The following is a 26062-nucleotide window of genomic DNA, read 5'->3' on the forward strand; positions in this document are numbered from 1 at the left end:
GCCACCAGGTTGGTCTGACAGGACCTGCCTCTAATGAACCCATGTTGGTTGCCCCTAAGCATAATCTCCCCTGCTGCCCCTCGCGGACATGTGCCAGGATAATTCTCTCAAAAAGTTTACCCAGGATTGAGGTAAGACTAACTGGCCTATAGTTTCCTGGGTCCTCCTTCCTCCCTTTTTTGCAAATGGGAACCAAATTGGCCCTAAAACTACACCTTGCTGGGGTTGGATGGTGTGGTGGGGCTGCTTCTGGCAGGGCAGCTTCCAGGAAACGCTACTCCTGTGCCTCTCTAGTGAAGGGCAAGTATGGGGCACCAGAAAGCGTCAGGCCCCGCTGCCTTGCGGGTTACCCCATGGAGGGGAAAGGCTAAGGGAGCACACCCCAACAGAGAAGCACAGGGGCCCAGGCCCATTGAGTGGGGCCTGGGGCAGGGTCCAGGTAAGTCGATAGAGGCCCAAGGGGGTGTAATGCCCAGAAGGGTCCAGGGATGTCGACAGGCACCTGAGGCCTGAACAGCCATAGGCTGAGTTAGGAGGGCCCAGGTAAGTCGTCAGACGCCTGAGGCCCAGAGGCCACAGTGAGGGGGCAGAGTAGTAGTGACCTGGTGGCTGTGTAGAGTAAGCCTTTAAGATAGTCTAAGGAGCTACATATGGGCTGACTGAACTAGCTGCAGTTGGCAGCTGTGTAGAGTAAGGTCTTAAGACGTCCGATAGGACTGCACACAAGCTGAGTGGAGGCCCCAGTAAGAGGGCATGAGTTAAGGTCCAGGCACATCCAAGGATGCCTGAGGCCTAGTTGGGCCAGAGGCCAGAGTGGCCCAGTAAGGGGCTGGGGAAGTGATAGTGGAATTTGGATGCCATCTGCGAGGCATGGGACACAGTATAAGGGAAGGTTTGGAGCTATGTGATATGCTCTTGGCATCGGGCTTTAAAATGAGCAGCCACCTGCTTTAAAAACCCCCCCAACTTATTGTTTACATCAAGGCATGTCATACAAGTGTGGGCAGGCAGACTGCCCAGACAGGAAGGTGGGCCAGCATGGTAACAGGCCCGATTGTTACTTTGTTACACACCAACTGCTGCAGCTTCCTGAGCCTGACCAAGGGTTTTTGAACCCGAAAGCTTGCTTAATAACTATTCTCCAACCATTTGGGTTGGTCTAATAAAAGATATCAAATTCACCCAAGGAACCTTGTCTGTCTTTGTTACACTTAGGCTTCTTAGTGTCTACCTAACAGTCAATGTCTACAACTTTACCAATCAGCTGGTCTAAGAGTGCCCAACCCCCAGCCCACAAGCCATATTCAGCTCCCGGTGCCTGGTTATGTGGCCTGTAGGGCTCCTCACAGACCCAGAGATTTGGCAGCAGGAGAATGGTGCCAAATTTCTGGACCTAAAGGAAGCCCCATGGGCTGCATGACATGCCCCTGTGCACTGCAGGGCAGCGTAGGGCACCAGGGCCCACTCCTGGCATGTGGGGGCCCAAACATGATGCGCCAGGCTGGGCGGGGGCAGTGTGGGGTTCTGGGGCCCAGTCCAGCTTGCAGAGGCCTGATCTTGTCCCGCTGGGCCAGGCAGGGGTGGCGCAGGGCCCAGTCTGGCCCTTGAACCAGCCCCACACCACTCATTCAGCGTGTGGGGCAAAAATGTTGAGCCACCACTAAGCTAGTCTGTCGAGGACAGTCATCATTAAAAAAAAAATCTATTTGCAGCCTGTTTTACAAATACCTGGAGGACTGAATTTCAGGAAACCCTGTTGTATTCTTTTAGTTTAGCTAAAGGAAATATATTTTCCTTTTTGAGCAGGAAAATAGAGATTCTTGCTGCTCTCATCCTGAAGCCTTCATTGACCACATGGTACAACACAGTGACGCTCTGAACTCCGAGTTCCTACTGGTTTGCCACTGTACTTTCTGTTGCATTTAATTTAAACAGTAACACGTCAAATTGCCTATTAAGCAAGCAATACAATGATACAGAAAGTAGTCCATGATAGCTAGGTTTGATTTTTCATCAAAGCCTAGATGTCTGCATTTCCTAACTTGTGAATTTTCAGTTTTTCAATTATTGCACTATATTAGTATTAGTTGATGTACTAAATTCCCTTGCTTGTCAAGAAAGGGAATAAGAGTTACTAGCGATGTACACCAGTGCCGCAAAAACATTTTGAAAGTGCTGCTTGCCCACTAAAGTGCTCCGACAATAGTGTAACTGGATGTAATCTGCATGCTGAAGGCACAGAAGTGGGGATCTGTAGCAAGATGGCACAAGATAAAGCACAGTGTTCTGTACCCCCTTACTCTGTTTACATCCTGTTGGATGTTTTTGGTCAAAGTCCATAATCTTTACTCTTGGAAATTAAACAGATATTCATCTGTTAAGTAAGTGCTCATTCTATTTTGCATCCCATAAGTCTGTCAATGAAAAAAAATATAGAAAATTCACCAAAAGTATCAACTCTGTTCTTTCCATTTTGATTACTGTATACAATTCTGGTCACCCATAATTAAGGAAAAAGAATCCATATTGGAATGGGTGAAAAGAAGAGCTACTGGGATGACCAGGAGTATGGAAAGCCTGTTTTATGAAAGAGGACTAAAAGAGCTTGATGTATTTAGTCTATCTTAACAAAGGCTTAGAGGGAATATGATCATTCTCTCCAAATGTATTTGGGGCAGTAATAAATAGAGAGGAGGGAGCAGAAAGTTTGCATAAGAAGAAATTAGCATAAGTGGGCCATGAAAGTTAAGAGGTGGTTTCTAACTGTCATAGGAGTGAGGTTGTGGAAGAACCTTCCAAATAGGCGTCCTTCCAAACAGGCTAATTAAATTTAAGATGCAACTGATAAATGTGAATGAGATTATATGATGTGGTTGCTTGAGACAACAAAACACAACGAAAGTACAGTTTGAATGGAGACAAAGCTCTGGTTCATCAGTCAGGGACTCAAATAGTTTCCACTGAAAGCAAAGCTGGTTGTACATAAGGTCATGCATAGGCTCACTGGCCGCGTCCAGATGAACATGGCTGCGCGGTATGTGGCACCACAAACGCATCTGCAGTACCCCATACCGCACATTCAGATGTTCTCCGCACTGCAAGGGAGCGCTGCCCGTGCGTGCGCTGCTTTGCTTTTTTTTTCCCCACAGGTTTTTACCCCTGGATATCCAGGGGTCAAAAAAAACTCATGGGAAAGAAAAGCAGAGCAGCACACACACACGTAGTGCGTGCCACTCAAAAGTGGAGCTAGGCTACTTGGAGCCATGCTGCGGCTGCAGGCCAGGCTTCTCTCAGCAGACAAGGCTGCTGCGGCCAGCACAGTGCTGGCCCCAGCCTCTTGTACCCCACCCAGGGTAACTTGTCGCGTGCCAAAGTGCATGGGCACGGGTGTTTTCTGGGGATAATTAACAAGGTGCACCACTGCTACTTGTCCCTGGGGAACCAAACGTCCACACTTGTGTGGATGCGCCCACTGAGTTGTTAACCAGTCTTTCCCTTTGTTGGCAGCTGCACTCTTCAGGGATGCTGCCGGGAGCAGGTGGGTGATGTCTTCTTTTCTCCTCTGCCTTTACTGGTAGCAGAAATTGTTGGTGGCTGAGAGCAATCTTAAGTACAGTGGTGGAATTACCCAAGCTTACGTTAATTGAGGATCAGAAGCAGTCTAGCTACTGCACCAAGGAGTTCTGACAAATTAACCTCCATAGAGCTCCATGTCCCTGTGGCCAGACTACTTCCAGCAGTCGTTTAAAGCTAACACGGGTGTCTTTACACTACACTGTCATTTATAAGGTAGAAGATAAATAGTAGTTCATGAGATGATCAGAAAGGGCATAAGGCATTAGGTGGTCTGAAAAGTCCTATCTAAATCCCTGTGCTCTGCCCTGGAAACTCAGCAATATATATATATATATACACACACACACACACACACACACACACACACACACACACACACACACAGTATTTGTGTGTACAGACACACACGCATACACGCACAGGTGCTAGATATGTGTGTGTGTGTGCGCACGCGCGCATATATGCATGTATAATATATACAATAGTGCATCGGGTTGACATAAGAGAGAATGAATTAGAGGGGCTTTTTGTTTGCAGATCAGAGGAATCACTTACTGGTTATTATTTATTGTTACTTAGAGATAATATCATGGAAAAGAATTCAGTGTGACCTCCTGCCCAAATCATTTCACTTCTGGTGTTGAAAAGCTGGGGTTTTTAATTTTCTAGAAATATGGAGGTTTATTAATTCTTGAATAACAGGGTCCCCCCTAGAGTCCCATGTTCAAAATCCTAGCTTTTTTCATTTAACTCTTTCTGTACTTTTGTATCTGTGTAAAATAGGATAAATGAACATACATTTACAAGGAAAACAGCTTGCTGAAGCTTATTCTAAAAATATTTTTAAGTAGGACTTGTTCCCACTCCTTTGGAAAATCATTCTAAAACCTCTCAATTAAACCCTGTATTTAAACAGCAGGGTCTGTTGGCAAGAAATGACTATAGTTCACTAATGAATTCTTCTAATTTGCTAAATTATTCTAAATGAATGACAGTACATTTAACTTTTAAATGGCAGTACGTGTAATTTCTAAACAACTTTGATCAAGTCCACTTTTCTTCAGATTCCCCACTGTGCTAAACTGTTGGCCTCAAGACCTGCATACACAATTATTCAGAAGAAATTATTAATTGGAAATGTAGATTGGATTTTTCTCTTGGCAATCCAAAGAAAAATAGCTAGAAAGCAATTGTCAAAATCATCACTACCCTTTTTCCTCCCTCAGTATTGAAACCTGGATCAGACTTCATAGATTAAAACTTTTCATGTAGAGAAGACTGGGATTTTTTTTTTCCTTTAACAAGTTATTATTTTGAAATGTCACCCCAATGAAGTACCTCTCCAAACAGTACAAAACATCCGTGTCAAATGATGTAGTTTGTTGCAGTGGCAGATCTCAAGTTCATACTTTACGATCCCTACTGGGATTCGATATATTTCTATGTTTCTTGTACCATCACAGTGTGGAACACACTTGCCTTTTCTTGTGTAAGTGAGGAAGAGTCACTTCTTGGGGCTGGTACAAAGAATTAATTTGAAAGCACTCCCACTGTGTTGAATCAAATTGTTTTGTACTGCTGAGCAGCAGAAGACTGGAATAATTGCGCCTTTTTAAAAAGAGAACATGAATCTCCCTCCCTCACAGACTATATCCAAGTTGTAAGATTGTATACAAAATGCCATTTTATTTATTTATTTTTTTCACTTATCAAGAGCTAGATTATGCATTGACTTGTGCTCTGCACAATTCATTGATATGTGAACATCATCTTTTTTTAGTGTAAATTAGCATAGAATTTGGTGACAGAAAGAATAGCGGCAAGGAACTTTTCTTTTTGAAAGAACGGGCTTTACACAGTCATTCGCAATGATTAAGGCCCTTGCAGTTGGTTGTGATTATGACCAGCAGCTCTGCATTTGCTTAACTTCTCTCACACAGCTACATGTGTATGACTGGGCCTCTTGGGAGGCAAAGAATAAAAATTTAGAGCAATGATTTGTTTTACTGCATTGAAAGTAAGTTACGTGCTGTTCTGAAAAAGACGTGCTCATATGTAGTTCAAAGCCACGTGGTTAATAAAATATATATTTTTTAAATTACTATATTCTTTTACAACAACTGACATGCACTAGGGAGCACGAAACCATTCAAATGAAGTGGTACATAATTAAGGCAATCTTGCCTATTCATACCTGCTCTTTTGTCCTGTTTTCACATGACCAAAAATGGTATTTTTTGTGTGGAACTGTAATGTGACAGAACTGATTTATTAAGTGGTATGGTATGACCTGAATATACAAGGACGTTTTACCTTTTGTTTTATGCATGGGTTAACTGGCGTTACTTTTCACAGCTGGCTGATGACCCTTTAATTGTGTGGCTAGGTAGCCATCTCCACATACTGTATGTCAAGCTGTCCAGGAATTCACATGAGAAATGGAATAACCCTCAGATGAACTATTCTGTAAATGAACCTACTATTTTATTGCCTAATTAGTGTAAGGCATGGAGAGAACTACTCAAGAGACCTTCTCCGTTGTTAAGAGCTCCAGTACTTGTCAAATCTTGTAACACCTTATAAGAAAATCATATAGCACCTTTGTGTTAGAAGAAATACATATTTTTTTCTCCTTGATGCCTCTCTACCATGTCCAGATGCTGTCAGTGTAACTGAAAAAGGAAAAATTAAAACACAAAACCACATTTTACTGTCCCCTGCAGGAACTCATCTGGGAAGTCATGGGGAGGGGTGGTTTCTTCAAGAGGAGAAGCTAAATGAATACAGGGAGCATCAAAGGGTCAGATTCATGAACAACTGATCTCTGTAAGATTCTTGGTGTAAATTCTGTTGTAGTGGACATTAGACCAAATCTTATAAAATGTCTAAATGGGAAAGAAGTTTTTGCAGGACTGTTCTGTCCTCCAGCCGCCTTTTTTTTTTTCTTTTGTCAAGACCAAACCCATGTGCCCTTCCTTGGTAAAAAGAAATAAGGAATTACTTGTTTGCTGTTCATGGGCTGCTTGGTTATTGAATAGAGGAAGGTGGTTTGGTATCTATCAAGGCAGATGACAGCACGCTGGGTGGAGAGGTGCAGATACTGGAGGGCAGGGCTAGGATCCAGAATGACCTGGATAGATGGACAAATGGACTAAAATCAATCAGACGCAATTCAACAAGAACAAGTGCCAAGTCCTACACTTGGGATGGAATAATTGCATGCACAAATACAGATGGGGAGCTCATTGGCTAGATTGCAGTACTGCAGAGAAGGTTCTGGGGTTACAGCAGTTCTCAACCTTTTGGACTTACATCCCACCCACATGAGGTCAAAAAATCCTGGTCACACTGGTCGATGAGCGGGGGGGATCCCCCAGAGGCCAGTCGAAGAGCAGGGAGGATGGTCCCCACCAAAGACGAGTCAGGTGCTTAGCTGGGATGGTTTATTCACAAATAATCTTGCTTTGAGTAGGTGGCTGGAATAGAATCTAAATTAGATTCTTGGTTCTCAACCTTTTGCACCTTATGTCCCACCATCCATTTTGTCAAAAAACCCTGGTCCCACCACGATAACAACAAAACCCCACTGTTCGATATATCCGTTGATTAATCTATTTGAAGTGCAAACAACTTTGAGTTTTTCAGTCGTGCAATGAGTTGAAGTCCCACCTACATGACCGAGTGCCACCAGTGGGACACATCCCACTGGTTGAGAAACACTGAATAACCTCATGAGGTCACTTCCACCCCTACTTCCCTATGATGCTAAGGCAGCAGGGCTTTCACTGATGGGATGGTATTCACATAGCGCTGTTCAGCGCATTCTTCAACCTCTTGTAGGCAAGAAACTGAGCTGATCATTGTAGGCAAGAGAACCAAATTCACCACTGAATTGAATCTCTCCCTTTCAAGGCCATTTCAAGAGCAGACCCAGAGAAACATGGCTGGCCTGAGAGAGCTTTTTCTCAAAACTCAGCAGTTGTCCTTAGATTGATTTTTATTCACACGCTTTAGAAAATCTTGGGGTCTCAAACAAGTCTCCTGTTTTGGTTCCTCTGTGCAGAGGAACAGGAACTGACAGAAGTGCTTAATAAGATCCAGAAGTATTTTCAACCCCTTCTTCTGCTTCTTCTTTTCATACTGATTGATGGCTGGTTGACAGTTTTGAGAGAAGCCATAATACAGAAGAGACATGAACCAGAGTGTGTGTGAGCTGCCGCCCAAGCTAAAACAAAATTTGGCGATCTTTCTCTGGCCCACACTCAAGGACCTAACCCACCCCATAGGAAAAGGTTGGTTTTTTTAATGGGCTCTCACTTGATGACATCCTCTAACATTCAGATGCTTGAAAGGAGCAATTGTGCCCATGAATTTCAAATGAGAGGATACTGAAATGCAGGCGATATAAGCTGATGAGGTCACTGTCAAAGGAAATATTCTAACTGTGATTAAGAAAGAGATTATCTTTGCACATTTGGACTCTGTCTCCTTTATAGACTGCCTTGATGTTCAGATAGCTCTTTCAATTACCTTTGACTGCTTCTACGTGAACTTTCTTTTAAAAATCTATACTGGCCATGCCAAGGATGTTGATGAGGGTCACCTAAGTTTTCATATTATCCCTTTGATGTAGTGTTTGATATTTACCTTTCATCACATGCCTTTGCCTTCATAATCATCTAGACATTTTGACAAAATACTGATGTTTAACTGACAGTTGATTCCACCAAGGAATACATAAAACTCTGAAGACATGTAAGGATTCCTAGCACAGACCCCTGATGAAATACCATTTTCCCTCCTTGAATAAATGTATTTGAGGTTTTTGTTTTATTGCTATATGTTTTTTAAATTCTACACCCAGAAAGAACAACAGATTTAGTATATTATTCTGCCATTTATTTTATCTAATCAATTACGGACAGGTATTGTTATATGCAAAAAAGCATTTAAAATCGTAAACTCAGTAGTATATTAAGTTGGAATTAAGAATGATTGAAATCTCGTTAGGCTGGGCTGTTTTGAAAATAACTCGTTCCTTTCATTACGTTTTTAGCTTTAGATTTTGAAGGAAAATATCTCAAAATAGTCATGTGTAAGGTATGTAATTATGGCATCAGAGGAGGCTGAAACCAGAATGACTGAAAAAGGAAACTTTTTTTTAAGTCAAGGGTCTGTTTTTATTTGGCCTGGATACAGGCCCTCCCTGTGGCTCAAGCTGTAAGCATCCTAAGCGTGCGTATTCATCTAGATCCAAGCTCTCCAACTTATTTCGCTCTACAAGCTGGATCTGGACTGCAGGGCTGCTAACCCACCACTGGCAGCAGAGCAGTGCCTTGTCAGCGCAGCTGCCAGAGCCTCTGCATTGACACAGCTCCCAAACCCAAGGGGCGAACACCACGATCACTGGCCCCCCTTATCCCCTACTTCTGATTTGAGTTTCCAGCAGTACCTGAAGGCCCGAATTTGACGGCAGGCAAGGGGCCGTGGGGGCACGTAGCAGCGGCATTCGCCCCCTGGGTTCTGAAGCCACAGCAGTATAGATGGTCCACACCGCCCACACGCTGCCAGTTGGACAGCCCTGATCCAGAGTTTTAAAAGGCACCTCTCGCGAAACCCAGGACACATGCATAGATCATGGCAGCAAGATGCACCAAATCAACAGCTGGCTGAGCAGACAGCTCAATAAACCTTTTTACCGCAGCCTTTGTGGCGCATCTCCACACCTGACCTTCACCTGACATTAGAATACACTTCTCAGAAATGCCTCAAGAAAGAAAACTGCCCCAATTTGTTTGCAGGGGTATCTATATATATCTATATATAGATATATCTTGTGTGTATAATCAGTATGTATATATAAGTGTGCGTGGGTGTATTTTACATATATATAAAAGACACACACACACACATATATACACACACACACACTACATACATACATATATATATATATATAATACATAAATAAATAAATACACCCACACACTTATATATACATACTTATACATGCACACTATATACACACCCACACTATATATACACACTCTCTCTCTCTCTCTATATATAAAATACATCTACACACACTTGTATATACATACTTATTACGCACACACTATATATATACATATATATATATATATATATATATAAAAATACATCCACACACACTTATATATACATACTTATAACACACACTATATCCACACACACAATATATATATATAAAATACACCCACACACACACATATAAATACTTATTACACACACTATATACACCCCCACACATACTATATATACACAATATATAAAATACACCCACACACATTTATATGCACATACTTTTTATACACACACCCTATATATATATATATATATACACACACACACACACACCTTTAAAACTGAAGCTTTTTAAGCTTACTGATTTCTTCATGGCAGAACAGGCAAAAGAACAGCTGTGTGGTGATAAACTTAGTCTAACTAGGAGTAATTTTATTTTACTATATGTTTGAAAAGCTGAAAGACAGATATGACCAGCACAGCTGTCAGGTCATCAACAGCTAACTCTGCACTATGTTACCATAAATCACACCAGAAGGGAGCAATTCAGGGTGGGAAAGTTAAGTTGTCTATCCTTCTAGCAGTGTCTAAAATTTGACTGAGCCTTGCCTTTTGTCTTTGACCCAGTGTACTCTCAGACATACTGAGCAGTGAGCAGCGACTTATTAGTAATGTCGGACAGGCAGCCTGGTTGTGGCCCTACCTCCATTCCCTGATGGACCGCTTATTAACCTGCTTGGTAACCCACAGATTCTCCTTCCTCATATAACACATGGCAAAACCAATGGTCCCTGCAAGGCCTCCGTACACTTTGGTTTGTAATATAGAGTAAAAGGCCAAGTGTCCCCTATATCTGTCTTACAGCAACACCATGTTTGGGTTGGTTCTGTGGTGCTCTGCATGCAGAAGGAAGTTCAGTAAGTATAAATTAAGGAATGCCAGCTACTTTTAAAAAAGTGACTGGAATATTACAAAATGAAGGCCTAGAATGAAGGCCTCTGTTATAAAGCTGCTGCACTGGGATATTCAAGAGAACCAAGGGGACTTAATGGGAGTTGGACCTTGTGCCCATCAACTCCTTTGAACATCCCAGCCTTAGTTCCTTTCTGGGAGGTCTCTATGGGAGCAGGTGTCCACTCTGCTTGTCAAATATACACACTTTATTTCCAGCTGCAGGTTTTGCATTTGAACATAAGCCTGCAATCTGCTACAAGAAAGATGTGCTCTTTGTTCTTCCCTTTATTAGCCTCCTTGTTTCTCTCCAAACAAAAATAATGCTCTCTAAAGAGGCTAAGTGTACAGCGTATTAGGTTCTTCAGTTAAATGCTTTCAAAGCAGAAAGATATTTTCTTGCTATTTTAAACCACTACGGTAGGAAAAACTCCAGAAGAACTTTCCTTAATGATCACTGTTCCCTTGCGTGTCAGATCTGAACCTATGGCAGCTTCATGTGACTAATGAAATCAGATCTTGTCTATGTTACACCATGTAGCTTGAAGGCGTTTATCCACAGATGACTTTGTTCTATACTGCAGCTCATTTGATTGACTCGGAGCTGTTGCTTCTTCTAAAAGAATCGGGCTTTGGCCAAAGGGGAAAAAACAAACTTAAGTTTCCAAATGAAGCAAATGATGGGAGGGAACAGGGTATCCATAAAGAGCTTCGTCCTACAAGGCACTGAGCCCTGTGGCTCCACCCAGCAAAGTACTCCAGCGCATACTGGAATTTAAGCACATAAGGAGTCTCACTGGTTTCAGTGCCTCAAGTAATTACAATTTGGGCAAGAGTGCTTTGCACCTTCCAGGATTGAGTCCATTGTGGTGCTCTTGACTGCCCACAGCAGCATCATTTTCATGGCTGGAAGTTAGCACTTGGTTCATGCAGGAGATCATGCAGTCTGTGCTTTTAGTTCTGATAAGCGCATTCCTGGAGATGCCATCTTTTACTGGAAATTACGTCTTTGTTGTGCTGCCCTTCCATTTATCGATCTGCACATCCTTCATGTCTCTCAAAGACCAGGACTTTTGGTCTTTGTTAATCTTATCTGCCTCCAAGAAACATGCAAAATGTGTGTTTTATCCTTGGTTCAGTTATGGTCAATTATTCAGCACCAATGTTTCTGATGAGGTACTCTTTATACTCTGGGAAATACAGTAGTATAGCCGCACTGCTTCAAGTCTTTATTGTCCATTGACAAAGGGATCATCAAGCACATTTCTACCCCCCTCAAGCCCCACTTTCTGCATAGGAGTTGTATGTTGTAAAACTCTTCCTAACTACACAACAGCCTCCTTTCACATCTTTCTTTACAACCCTGGTGCATCCCAAAGCCTTCTGAATGCTCTCCGAATTGTTGTGCGGGACCTGTTTTTTCTGTGGTGTTACTTTGTGTTCCCCTTGTTTGCTTGCTTTTCTATTCCACATTGCCTCTTGGTTTTTATGCTCCAGATACAAACTCTTTGGGGCAAGGGATCTTTTCCTTAGTATGCCAAATACTGTGCTAACATGCAAGTACAGTACTTCATCCATCCATCCATCCGTCCATCCATCCCTGGTTAGAGACTTTCAGTGCTACCACAGAAGAAATACTTAGTAAATAATAAATATTTAGTGGTCATTGACTTAATCATGGCATTGCCTGGAAACAAGAGTGAAAGCGTATCATGCCACCCAGGAACAGCATTATAAGGAGACAGTGACTTTTGCAGGAGAGGAATGAAGGTAATCAGGAGTTTGGAGAGCAAGCTGTACCAAGAAAGGCTGGAAGAGCCGGGGACGTTCTTAATTTAAGAAAAAGCTCATCAAGGGGTGACACAAGTCTGCAAACATTTGAAAGGTTGCCCTAAAGAGGACAGTGAGCAGGTGTTTTCTCTAGCTGCTGAAGGTTGTACAAAAGCAGTGAAGTTAAACTACAGGAAGATAGATTCAGGTTAAAAATGCAAATATGAATGCCAGAGCAGTTCATCCTTTGGGGAAAAATAATGGCTTAGTAGAATCTCTTTTACTGGAAGTTTGTAAGAAGAGGCTAGATAGGCATCCGTCAGGGATAGTTTAGGCACAGTAAAGCCTGCCTTCATGCTGGGGGTTGGACTAGATGAGCCTTGAGATCCTCTCCATCTGCTCTACACTGAGCCAAGTCTAAATCTAGTTCTGTATACCGCTCCTGGCATGCTGGCGTTTTTATGTTGCTGCATATGTAAAGAAAGTGTGTAGAACCAAGTCTTGCCCACCCACGTATCCGGACCAAATAGGATCTACAGATCCCACCTCTCTTCCTACGCTTCGTTGTGATGGGGGAAACTAGCACGGGCGAATATGGGGGGCTATATCATCCTTTACTGACTCATGCCAGTGTGGCCGATTCATGATTCAACCCCCAAACAGTTAAAGAACTGGTCTGGGGCACAGGGAACAAAACAGATTTATTAGTCATTTTAAATCTTTGGCATTATGTGGATACAAATTCTGGATGAGTTAACTTTAATAGAGGTTAGAATAATGAATTGATATTTTTTATGATCTAGAGATGTAGTCCACTGCTCCAGCTCTATGGAGCTGTTACACTTCTTTTTTTTTTAAAACAGGTTTTCCCTCTCAACGTGTCCCTAAAGGGAAGTTGTTGTAAAACTGCTGAGTTTATTCAAGGTTGCCAACATTTCAGCTTGACAGTTTCACTGGGGCATATAAATCTCTAAACAACTAAGGGCTAAATTGAAATCTGGGATTAGCATAGTCCTTGGATTGGTACAAGTTTTGTCTTTCTAAAAACCTGTAGGTGTAGAGAATTTTAAAAACGTCTCTTTTGAGATCTCTGCCATTGCGTTCACACTGCAAAGAACGTTTCATTTACTCGTTAAAATCGGATGCATTTAGTACTGTTTCCGCCCTCTCTGGCAATGCTCTGTACTTGGGAGGAACAGAAAGACCGTTAGTCTTATTTTTTATATTCTAATTTCTGGTCGTTAATCAAAAAGCTCTTAATTATTAGACACGTTTTAAACCATATTCTGCATGAGTGAATCCAAGATCATAAATAAATGCTAAACTTTTTGTATTCTAGGGGTCGATGTGCATGTTAAAACTTTAATTTCATGTACAGACTAACTTCTCTGGACTTTCAGTAGAAATCTGATGTGAACAAATATTGTAAGCACAGTGGAAAAATTAACCGGAAAGCAGGGGAGATATTAGTAATTTATGTTTTCCAGACTTGAGGAGATGATGATAACGGTTCCTGTATTGTGAATCATACAGCTGTTTGTTTCTTTCCATCCATAGGTGAAGATGTCAAACCTTTTACTCCAGAGAAAGCCAAGGCAATCGTGATGTCTCTACAGCAACCTGCGGTCTTCTGCAACATGGCTTTTGATTGGCCAGCACTGCGCTGGAATCCAAAATATCTCTCTGAGATGTTGGATGGAAAGACAATACAGTTTAGACTGGGAATGAAGAAAATGGACGCGGGTAGGATTTGGATGGTATTATCTTGTGCTCTGAAATACTAGTTAATGGCCTCCTTAAGCCCTTGCAATGTTTGTATCAAATGCTCTTTGCACAGCGCATTGCTTCTAACAAAGGCTGTGGATGAGGAATTAAATTGGAAGTTTGTTTTAGCTCATGAGCCGGTGCTGTCTCCCCTCGTCTTCCCCCATCCGCCTTCCTTTTTCACATTTGGAAGCAGTAAGTCTGCTGGATAAAACTGACTTCTGAGAACCGTAAATCCTAGGCTCCTTTCCTGGCTTTGCCGCAGAGTTTCTGGGTGGCCACAGATAAGTCATTTAGATGATTTAAAGGTTCAGATGTGCTGAGCACCTGCATCTCTCCAGTCTGCAGAAGTTGTGGGGCTGAGCACTACTGAATATCAGGCCATTAGCAGCCTATATCAGTTTTTGGAAGCAGCAGCAGCACGGGGTGCTGGCCGAGGGGGATGGAAGGGACGGTGGGGCAAGATTCCCTCCCCGCCTTGCTCCTGGGAGGTGGCAGCAGCACAAGGCAGTGGCGCTCCATCCCCGCCCATCCCCACCCCCCGATCATTCCTGACAGGCAATTGGCTAGTATATAAATAAATCCATTGTCACCCATAGCTTCATAGCTAATGAAGCCGTTGCTAATCTCTGCAGCAGTGGTACTCAGTTTGGGGGCCTGTGGCAAAAAACTAAGAACCTCCTGTCTTGAGACCACAGACCCCTACTCCATGGGGATGTCAAGTTTTGGCTCTGCCACAAACCCAGTGCTTACCATGCCCCAGCTGCAGCCCAGAAAATAGATTGTAAGTGCATTACAGTCTAGCTTCTGTAGTCTAGCTCCAGCCCTACTTACCTGATACAGCAGACATTCACCTGTGCATAGGTGCAGCTGAAGTAGCCAGTGTGTTGGGCGGGCAAAGCCAGCATTTCATTTATTCCTACATGCCTGCACTGAAGTGGGGATAGAATAAAACTGGAGCTGCTCCCCTCTCTGGGCTGCAACTGGTCCTGAAAGGACGTAGCTAAACAATTCTAAGCCTAGATAGCAGAGGGTAGCATTACACAAAAACTGGCCAGTTCATTAGGACAGAATTTTAATTAAGCCTGTTTTTTTTAATAGCCATGAAAAGAGCAAAAAGAGACAGAGAGAAGTTTTTAAAGCAAATATACTAAGATATAAGCCATGGGACTAACCATATATATTGGGTCATTTATTAAATAAAAAGAACTGTCTGAGTAATACTTGACATTTTAGGTTTTCAGACACTTTGCAAACACAACTGCATCACCTCTGTGAAGTAGACATTGCTATACCCATTTTACAGATGGAGAAACTAAGAAATACAGTCTGAACATCTAAATACAAGTCTTAAATTTCAAGCTTTTATAGAATGAGTATAATACCCAGAAATTCTTGCATTGCTTTTAAAAAGTGCCAGATTGACAGCAGTGGAAACTAGCACAGTATAGGTGTTGGCAGTGAAGCCTACACCATATCTTGTTAAAACTTGAATCCTAACTTTCAGGGGTCCCTATTGGCATGAAAGGGTCATTTGAGTCTCAACTTCTGTTAAATCTCAGGTATCTTTCTTGAGACTGGCCAATACAGGATCTACTGTATTGTATTGTACTGTATTGTTCCTCCCAAGTACACCCATTTGGTAAATGTTAGACTGACACTATTGACCTGTCAGCAGCCTGCAGTTACCAGGGGTATTGGATAGATTCAAACCAGGCAATATCTTTGTATGTGGATGTTAAAGTCTATATCTATCTTGCCACTCATCACTGATCCCCGGAGAAATCCAGTCCCCAGGCATTCGGTTTTTTCCTCCAAGAACACGCCATTATATGCTGATGTAAGTTAGAAATGTCTTCCAGTATGTGGGCAGAGCCCTCCAGGGGTTATCCTGTCGGTAAATGAGGATCTTTGCAGCCATCAAATATCTTACATTGTAAGAATGTCAACTGAACCACCTGCAATTCTAAAATAACAGACTAAATTTTGTATGTTGTTGCTAGAAATTAAGAAGGCTTCCCTTTCTCTTGCATACTTAAGGTTTTTTTGTTTCGTGGTGTGGTCTGAAGCCATTTCTTTCCAATTGCTCTTTATCCAAATCCAGGATGGCTTATTGAACTGGGGTGATGGCAGTAGTATAAGTTCAAAGAAACTAGAAAGTACAGCAAAGATTATATTTGCTTATCTCAGTGTGTTCCTCTGCCAGTGGTCACTGGACTACAATATATGGGTGTTGCTGAATGATCATAGTAGTGGTCAGCATAGCAATGGCAATGAGGGCTTTTCCCATCTAAGCCTGGCTAGAGGTTGCAACCAGTTATTTTGGATGCAGGTCTTATTTATGTTACTTCGTTGTCTGAAGATTAGATTATTGCTATGTGCTGTGCCTGGGACTGCACATTAAATCCATTCATAAATTGGTGCAGAATAAAACCACTGTACTTGTCAGCTCATGATGCCATCATTTAAATGCTCTGTCTCCTTATGGCTTTATGGAAAGAGTTCAAACTGGTGGTTTTACTCTATAAGGCCCTAAATGACCTGGGACCTGCCTGCCCAGGCAACCACTTCACATTGTCTGTTGCCATAGCTGTAGTCTGTGGATGCCCTGTGAATTGAAGCTCATTCAGTAATAAGTAAAGGCAGGGCAGTCTCCATGAAGGACTACTCTTATTTAATTATGGTTTAATGCTGGGTGGTTGTTCTTTATTGAATTCTTTTAAATAATTAAATCCAAAAGTCCTGCATGGGTGCTTGAATGGGTGTGTTCAAACAAAAAAAAAAGAAAAAGGATGGAGGCATTTCATTTGCATCCTTATTGGAGCCTTAGGATATTTCATTTTCCCCGCTTCTCCTTTCCCATCTGGATGAAGCAGGAGTTGGAATCTGTCAGCATCAGTCCTTAATGAGCCAGGTGAGCTGCTGTTGTGTCCAGAGTCCTCCTTTCTATTCACATCTCTGAATGCAGAGCTAATTCTGGGGGAAGAGATCAAAGCCACAAATCAATCCTCCTCCTATGTCAGTGCAAAACCCCACTAACCCAGTTTCAGATTGTTGGGCTTCATCTAAGAATGATCTCACTTTACAAATTCTGCAGCTTTTAATCATTAAGTATTCAGAGACCCATTTTATGTTCTTGCTTTCAGATTCCAGACACTTACATTTGCATGCACGTTGCAGTGCACATCTCCATTTTTCTAGGCTGTCCAAATACAATTGTTTTTTTATTTTGTTTATTATTCGCTAAGCACCTACAGTGTGTGCAGTGCTGAACCAGACATAAATTAAACAGAGATTCCTACCCCAAGGAGGTTTATAGCCTAGGAGATAGTGTCTTCAATAGTCTACAGGACTTACCGCTCATAGCTGGCATTTTAAAAAAAAGAAAGCTTGGAGTGAATATGCTGAAAGTTAGAAACAGCATATTTCTTCACTTTAAAATATTGGTTCCTAACTTATCTTGGAAAATAGGCAATGTCATGAGCACTCTTTGTTCTCATCAAAATGATTCAGATATTGAGCTGCCTTCAATAGCACTCATACCTTTTATCTAATTTTTCCATCAGCCCATCTTTTAGTGAGATGATGTGCATTGCATTAATGACTGGATAGCGAAGGCAGTATTGGACTGCAACGCATAGGAAAAATCAGATACAGGGTTTTAAGTTTATTGGGGGAGTCTCACATGTCTTGCATGCAGTTCTCATGCAGAGAACAATTTTTGGAGGAAGCCCTCATATTGCACCAAGCCACGTTTTTTATATATATATTGCTGAATATGAGGCTTATCTGACATTCTTAGCTAATGAAGTTGATAGGGAGCTAGATAGAGAACTGCTATCCAGCCTACTACAATGGAAAATGACAGGATGATAGCGATAAAGTTTTGTAAGAGAGCTGTTCACCTGCCCAAAGGGAATATGAACAAATGTACGAGACTGGATGAGAATTGCCATGATAATGAAATTGGAGCAATAAGGAATGAATGCCCCCCGAGCTCCTTCCTGCTGTAGAAAAATGAAAGGATTCCTTTTTCAAGCAGCTGCATGTGAGTGTTACAAGGTTGAATTACTGCTCTGCCATTGCCATTCATGTGGTCTAAGGTAATTTTTCCCCCAACAATAACGGCTTTAGTACAGTGTGTAATTTTTCATTTTACATTCCTGGATGAGTCTATTTGAAGCTGGCAGGACTTGCTGTAATGGGAAAGGAAGGTCTCTGTGCTAGGATGCTGATAGCAGCATGGCAGCCACAGTCCTTTGCAGGCTCCCCAACCTTGCCCCGAAGCACCTACCAGAATCACCCTGGCACAAGGCAGCAGTAGTAGCATGGACAGGAGCTTTACTAATTTGGTATTGTTTGTCCACTGTGCAGTAAAGACTTGACTGCTCTATTGGCAAGCTTTATGGTGTATTCAACAGAACTGATGATGAAAATGTAACAGAATAGCACTAACGAGCCTACCCTCTGGTTTTATTTTTCATTCTTTTTTGATAAGGGCAAATTTTTCAGGGCTTCTCCATAGTGCCCTACCTATATTCCTATTGACACCTATGGTAATTGCTCCCATTGACCTTCCTGGGACTAGAGTTAAGCCAACACTGAGCACTTTTGCGAATCCTACCCTATAGATAAAATTCACCCAGTAGTAGAGAGCACAGTCAAGACTGTTTGTGTCATGGGACTCCCATGATACCCCTGCACAAGGTGCATGCACTTGGCAGAGTAGTTGTGCAAGGGACTTCTGTGCTGGGCAGGCAGCCTGGATGTGCTCTGCCTATGTTTGTGTGAGGCCGAGCGTTCAGGACGATGCCCATGTCTCCCCGTTTGCACAGAGCTAGTGCCCAAAACCCCCAAGTATAAACGGCAGAGGTCCTGTCGACATTACGTCAAACTTAAGGTTGGGGAATAAACCACAGAAAGGCTGTACTGAAGCAAGTCTTGGGCTTGGGACTGGATTACCATGCAATACTCAGTACCCATTTTACTCTGACTTTGTATGTGTTGATTTTCACTCTAAATTAGCCTGTCTGGATTATCTGTAATACTTGATTTGGGGAATGCCAACCTTCTGATCAGATTATCTACATCTGGCTTGATAAACCCTGTTTTCCCCTTTTAACACAAGACAAGAAAGATCCTTAGGATGTTTAGAGCACGGGTCTTTGTGGCATACTTTACATTCAAAACAAAGTTTAAAAATATTTCCTAAACAGACTTTGACAACTGAGCATTTTTTCCATTGAATTTTCAAACAACCCATTCTGTCAACTTCAATGAATTCAACTTGGAGAGTTGATTTCCATTTCTGAAAATACTTTAAATACTTTGTCATGGTAGGATATCAGAAGATTGCTATATATAAAATCTCTCTTATCTGTATGTTCTTAAGGAAAGGAAACTTTCTTCATTCTGGGGTATAACCTGAGTGAATCTTTTGTCTGGCATGGTACATTTCCAGATGTTTCTTTATAATTACTGAAAAATAGAGACTTTGCCTCTTAGGTGGGGTTTAGGACATGGGTATTGCTCCAGAATTTGCTTCCTAGTAATAACTGTGCTGATTCAGTTATGATCTTTGGGAAGTAAAAAGATGGAAGAGTCCACCTCCATAAATCAAATGAGCCAATACAGTACACACAGGGTGTATATGAGTGTTTGTGGGGGGTATTTGTGTTAGCAGTTTACTTTTAATAAGAGGAACGAAGTAAAATAAGCCTGTTAATTGTGCTAAATCATAAATTTGGCAATTTCAGCAGTTTTCAGATGTGTAGCTGTGTGAGTCAACAGAGCTAAATTGGCTGTGGATTGCATATTGCATTTAGCCAGTGGTCTGAGTTGAAAGAGGAACTACCTAGCCCTATGTCTGTTTTTATTGTATCTATTCAGTATGCATGTAATGGTTTTCTTTTCTTGTATTGCTCCAGCTCCTCAGTTTGAAACCGAGTGCAGCTATGTGCATGCTACACTTGAAGAGTTTTTGGCCTGGAGTTCTGGACTGTCATCTTGCTTCTCCGGACCATTCAGTTGTTATGATTCCTGCAAATACTGGGCTTATGCTGACTACAAGTATATAGCTAAGATATTTGAAGACAAAACAGAAATTTTCCAGGTAGACCATTAACTTTACCTGTTACTAGGCTATTACTTTCGACTCAAAACAAGCAGGAAAAAATTCCTGAATGTCTTGGTTAATCATTAAGTGATTTATTATAGCTTTCAAAACCAGTGCAACATCCCCCCTCCCCTCTTCCTTTTCCTGCTTTGAAGCTTTATTGGATATCCATTTAAAGGTTGTTCTAACAGAAATCTCATTGCAAACAACATCCAGCTAAAGGTCTGGGTGCCCTTGACCTAGGAGCATCAGACTAAAAGGTACCTCCTGTATCCTGGGGTTCATTCTGACGTCATGTAAATTTATCAAGTTCTGCGTTAAAAGCAGATAAATTATTTTCCTCCCTCTATTTCCATTGAAAAGCTGCTCCAGAATCTGATTTTGCTAATGGTTACAAACCTTGTTCCAATTTCCCACCTAAGTGCATTCATTTTTTTTCTAATATCACCAGTTAGCTTGAAAAACCCTTTTCCATGCCTTCTGTTTACCCTGATGTATTTTCAGACATCTACCGTATCCCCTGCCGGCCTTTGTTTTGTGCACTGAATGAGCCAAACTCTCCTAGTCTCTTGCTGTAAGTCTATCCCTGATCGTCCTAGTAGACCTTCCCGGTTTCATTTTCAAATCATTTTTCTTGAACCTGGGTGATAGGCATTGTATGCAGTATTCCAGATAAGGCCTTGACTGGGCCGTGTACAATTCTTCCCTTATCTCCACTGAAAATATCTTGGTGGAATCGCATTTGTCTTTCTCATTGCTGCAGTACTCCAGGAGTTCGTGGTGATTCTGTGCTCAACTTGGATACCCTGGTCTTTCTCCACCTTCTCCATCTGCTCCACTTACACATCACAAAACTTTCACAATAAAAATAATCTTGGTGGAACAATTGGCCACACTAAAAATAAAACAAATTGGAGGTGGTCTAATTAACCACGATAAATCAAAATCTACCGCGATGAAAAGACGTCAATATGTATATTCACACGTGACTAACCTAGTGAAACAGCGATTTTTGGTATTGTTTCGTGACACGTATCTAAACAACACATCATGTGTACAAGTGCCACTAGTCTAGCACAGAATGGTTTGTTGTTAGTCACCAGGTGTGTGGCTTTGCGCGTTGTAGTCTTTTTTCATTTCAGCCCTCTATTTAAATATACTGTGGCCATTTAAAAACTATAACAGCCAAGGGATCTGCAGGAGGTTGAACACATCACCAACGCTCTGTATAACATAGGCAGCACAGTTATAAAAAGTCGGGGTGCTAACTCAGCATTTGTTCACAAAATGAATTCTTGCTGCTTATGCTAAATTTGAAGTGCCAGCACCATTTCAGGCTCTCCCAGTCTCTGCATGACTTTTTCTAATTTTGGCCCTCTCTCAGCCTGATCTTTACTTGCCTTCAGCAGAATCCTTTAGTCTATGGTATAAGATTATTAGGAGTACATAAAATATCCATGTGCAGCACATCAACCTAACCTACTGTTTTATTGGGTCAATAAGAAAATGCTTGTGAAGGAAGCAACCCGCATTCCACCCACACAAGCATGTAATTAGGGGCCTGGGGATCTTACCTACATTTCATACACTGATTATGCTGGCACGGGAATGAATTTTTGCAGTCAGTTTTGAACTTGCAAGGACTTCCATGCACTGCTGCACCATTTGCACCAGGCAAAACAACTCTGGAGAAATTCTTCCCTGTTCTCCTGTGAATTTGATGTTAACCACTTTTTCCCATTTAGATTTTAGTTCGATTTACCTAAGGTGACTTGAAGGGGAAAAGAAGGCCAAGTGCACTGTTATTTATAGTGATTAATAGGGCCATTTAGAAGTTGTTTGAAATTTAGATTGCACTGTTTATCATTTACAGTTGTGTGGGTTAAGGTAATGATTCCATTATTCTAATCTATGAGCAGTATCTAGCATCTTACATTTTTTGTTCAGTTGATATTTCATTACAGAATTTGAGAAATAAATCAGAAGCAAGATATATGCATGAAGTTTAAATAGAAATGAGACCTTTTAGAGTGACATACGGGTATGGATTAACTTCATTATAAGCAGCAAATGAAATAAATGTAATTCACAAGTAATGTGCCATCTGCTATGGTTGGAATACCTTTTAAGTGCATTTCTTTTTGCTGTGGATTTTTTATTGTAGAAAAGAAGCCCATTGTGCCAAGATTTCAGTAATCCTACCAGTTTCTTTTCAGTTCATTGGTTAAAAACTATTTTACCCATAATCGCTTCAAGTATTTACTACTGCTGCAGCATTTTGAAAAAGTTCTTTTAAATCTTATATTGATTATGTGCGCTTTCTTTCCACTTAAATTGTAACAAAATACAAAAACTATTTAGGTGTGAGATTAAAGTGTAGCAATGGTATTACACTTAACTTTATCACTGAAATACTTGTATTGGATTTTAAATGTAATGACTGCTGAAATCCATGAGTGACTTTTTCCTTTTTTGATTTCTTGCTGCTTTTGATAAATGTGTACATTTAGCGTTTTGCTTTCTGCCTCCCGCAAAATGATACTTTTGAAATCTGTAATTTTAAAATCAAATATCCGTAGCAAGACCTCACTTCTATTGGATTCGCTTTGAGGGTGCCATACTATTGAGTCATGGCATGATCATGGTTGTAATAATGCCTAGCTATAGTGTTTTTCAGCTCTAGCAACCCAAGGGCTTTACAAAGCAGGCAGGTAGGGTTATCCTCATTTTAAAGATGGAAAGATTGAGGTACAAAGGTCAAGTGACTTACCTAAGACTACTCAATAGTGGTAGAGCTAGGTATGAACCCAGGTGTTCTGAGTCCCAGTCTGAGGCACTGTCCATTAGGTCACACTATTTCAGGTTAGTTTACATTAAATATTTTCTAATAGCAAAATCCTCTGCCCAGAAACTGCCTGAAGAGTCCAAGGTGGGCATGGGGCAGGTGGAAATCCTTTATACAAGTTCAGTTAAAAGCAATCTGAAGATGCCTCTGAAGTCCAATGCATATCCTTGGCTCTCATACTAAAGGAAAGGGAAGATCCTTACACTGGTGGATTCCTCTACTACTTCATCTGTAGTTACGCCTTTCTCCTGGGCCTTTCTCCCTTGACAGCAGAACTGCACTGAGATCACTGCCAAGGACCCTTCCACAACTGCAGAGGCAGATCACAGTTTGCCTCATCATACAAGAGAAAGCTTACAGAACTCAAGGGTGGAAATGACCCAAAACTTTAGCCACTGGATTAGAGCAAGGGGAAAGGTTAAATTTACATAACATTGGGGGAAGCGGTGACACAGTGTTGAGCAAGAAAGAGAGGAAGAAAGCCACAGATCACTGAACAGGTTGAAAAAAAGGAATGAAAATATTATTCCTTATTTATATGAGAATTTCAGCTCTCCCCATCTTTTCAGCCAGGAATTGTTAGGTTGAGATAAGAAAGCAAAATTTGGAAAAGAACTAGGGCAGGCAGTGGGACATTCAGGAGGGTCTCTTCACATTGAGATATGAGGATAGCGCAAACACGAGGAGAGATCTTGGCATAGACGGACTAAGAGAACAGAGGATGCCACCTACAGATAAGACTTTAGAGGACTGGCCAAGGACAGACTTGTGGAATCTCTACACAGTGGACATGTTTCCACGTGCATTTACGTTGCATTATATTTACTGTGAAGTAAGTTACTGTGCAGTAAGCGAAAATAGGCCAGCATCTACACGTGCAGGCATTAAACCGCATTAATGCTGTGTATGGTCTGACTTGGGACTACAGTTAGTCCCAAGTCAGTTCACATACACAGTTTTACTCCACAGTAAGGCATTACTGTGCAGTAACTAGTCAGGCATAAATTTAGTACCTGCTTCATGCAGGTATCAAATTTATGCCCAAGTCAGTGTAAGTCACCATAGTTATTGCGCAGTATGGGCATGCACGTGTAGACGCACACCCATACTGTGCAGTAATTTTTAGTTATTATGCAGTAATTTAGGTTACTGCGTAGCAAATGTGTGCGTGTACTCCCAGAGAGTAGAAACAGACGTTGCCAAACCCAAACAGATCCACCACAGCTGATGTGCTTTATTGGCCAACACACGTCGCCCCTTGTCCCATATAGTGTGTTGCCCCTTGTCCCTCATTACCACCCTAAGTCATGGCTACAGATTTTGGGCAATTGTGGTGTGACAAGGGGCTTGGATAGCTGTTTGCTTCACAGCACAAAGGTGAGGAAAGGTGATATCTGTTTCTACCCACAGTGAAATAAGAGAAGCAGCAAAAGGAGAAAAAGGTCATTTTGGGTGGGGGGGGGGAGATCCTACAAGTACAGGACCCAAGAGTCGAAGGAAATCGGGGTGTCAGACAGATGTGGTTGTTTACATTAATAACTTTCCCCCCACTCCCTTCCCAACAGGATGTAATATGGTCTGACTTTGGTTTCCCCGGGAGAAATGGAAGGGAGAGCACGCTGTGGATTGGCTCAGTGGGAGCAAACACTCCTTGTCATTTGGACTCTTATGGCTGCAATTTGGTGTTGCAAGTACAAGGAAGGTAACAATAAATGTGTGTGTGTTGGGTGAATCTCCACGGGGAGTTCTCCCCATGGCCTAGCCATTAAATACTTTCACTTCTAGCTCTTGGAATATTTTAATGCTCTCAAGTCTTCAGCAACCCAAGAGAAGATTTTTCTTTATGACCACAGGTTTGGGGACTGAGCTTTGCCTGAAGGGAGAGTACATAATGCATGTCTCCTTCTTTACTTTGTTGACCTGATGATTAAATGCATATAATGCAATGTCTCCATTTACCTAGTATTTACATGTATTTTAGTCACCTAAAAAATAAACACTTATTTTATAATCTCTCTGGCTGAGCTGAGCAAATTGGAATTGCAAAGGTAGGAATATAGATGGGCACAAATGGTACAGATATAAGCTGCATGTAACTGCTGTCAGGATGTAACGGCTACATCTGCATGCATCTGTAGCAACAACTTCAGTCCTGTTTCATCCAGAATTAAAGTCACAGTGATTTAGCTAACTTGTGTGGCTCCCCAAACAGGAAGATGCCGTTGTTATACCCTAAGAGCTGAATGGCAGCTTCCTCTTCCTCCTTCAAGCCGTTAAATGATATGTTTGTCCATAGCCTGAAAAGGATTAAAGAAATAAAATGGAAATAGACTACCCTGGGCTTTAAGATATTCTGTGTTCTAACGTTTCTAAATAGCCTGCTGGAATTAATTTAGAAAAGAAACGTTAGGACAGAAGCAGCCAGCTGTGAGGAAAGTTAAAGTGGACACTTGATGCTTGATACTCTTATTTGGGGCCTGGTTTTGTTGTTGCTGTTTCTTCCTACCTGTTTGCTAAGTTCCTGCAATTCTTCTCTTTCTTTTCTAAAGTATTTGTTCAGTTTCTTTTAAAATAATTCCATGAAAGTTGTATAACGAAGCAGCTTGCATGTACTTGCTTCAGGCTTTCCACTGGACAGAACAGGTGGGGGAAAAAAACACCTAAATGTACTTAGGGTTACTATACATCCGGGTTTTCCTGGACGCGTTCTCTTTTAGGGTACTCCGATTTCTGTCTGGGTGATTTTTAAAATATGAACAAATGTCTGGGATTTTGGTCTGCTCAGCATCAAAGTTTTTCCCAGCAGTTCCCAGCTTGCCCTAACAAGAAGCTTCTTGGGGTTGGGGGGGAGTGAGAGGAGGGCAACTGGAGGCAGGGGTGCCATGTGCATGTGTGCACACACGTACATACATGGCCGGCATGCAGCCAGGAAGGGTGGTTGGAGCAGCCCTGGCAGCAGGTAAGTCTATGGGGAGTGG

The 26062-nt window shown here is 41.8% G+C and overlaps 1 protein-coding gene across 4 annotated transcripts in view; it reads left to right on the forward strand.

Moving 5' to 3' along the window:
- The window catches only part of HSPBAP1 (HSPB1 associated protein 1), a 66136-nt gene that overhangs the window by 15991 nt on the left and 24083 nt on the right, over positions 1-26062 (forward strand). For 3 of the 4 annotated variants that reach the window (XM_006036641.2, XM_025192984.1, XM_025192986.1), the window contains exons 2-4: positions 13918-14103; positions 20052-20236; positions 24650-24786. In XM_006036641.2, coding sequence (XP_006036703.1) covers positions 13918-14103; positions 20052-20236; positions 24650-24786 — 508 coding nt within the window. Of the gene's footprint in view, positions 1-3507; positions 3539-13917; positions 14104-20051; positions 20237-24649; positions 24787-26062 lie in introns of all 4 variants that reach the window. The other variant, XM_025192985.1, reaches the window with a different exon arrangement.

Source organism: Alligator sinensis, unplaced genomic scaffold (assembly GCF_000455745.1).
Source record: "Alligator sinensis unplaced genomic scaffold, ASM45574v1 scaffold1452_1, whole genome shotgun sequence".
Taxonomy (NCBI): domain Eukaryota; kingdom Metazoa; phylum Chordata; order Crocodylia; family Alligatoridae; genus Alligator; species Alligator sinensis.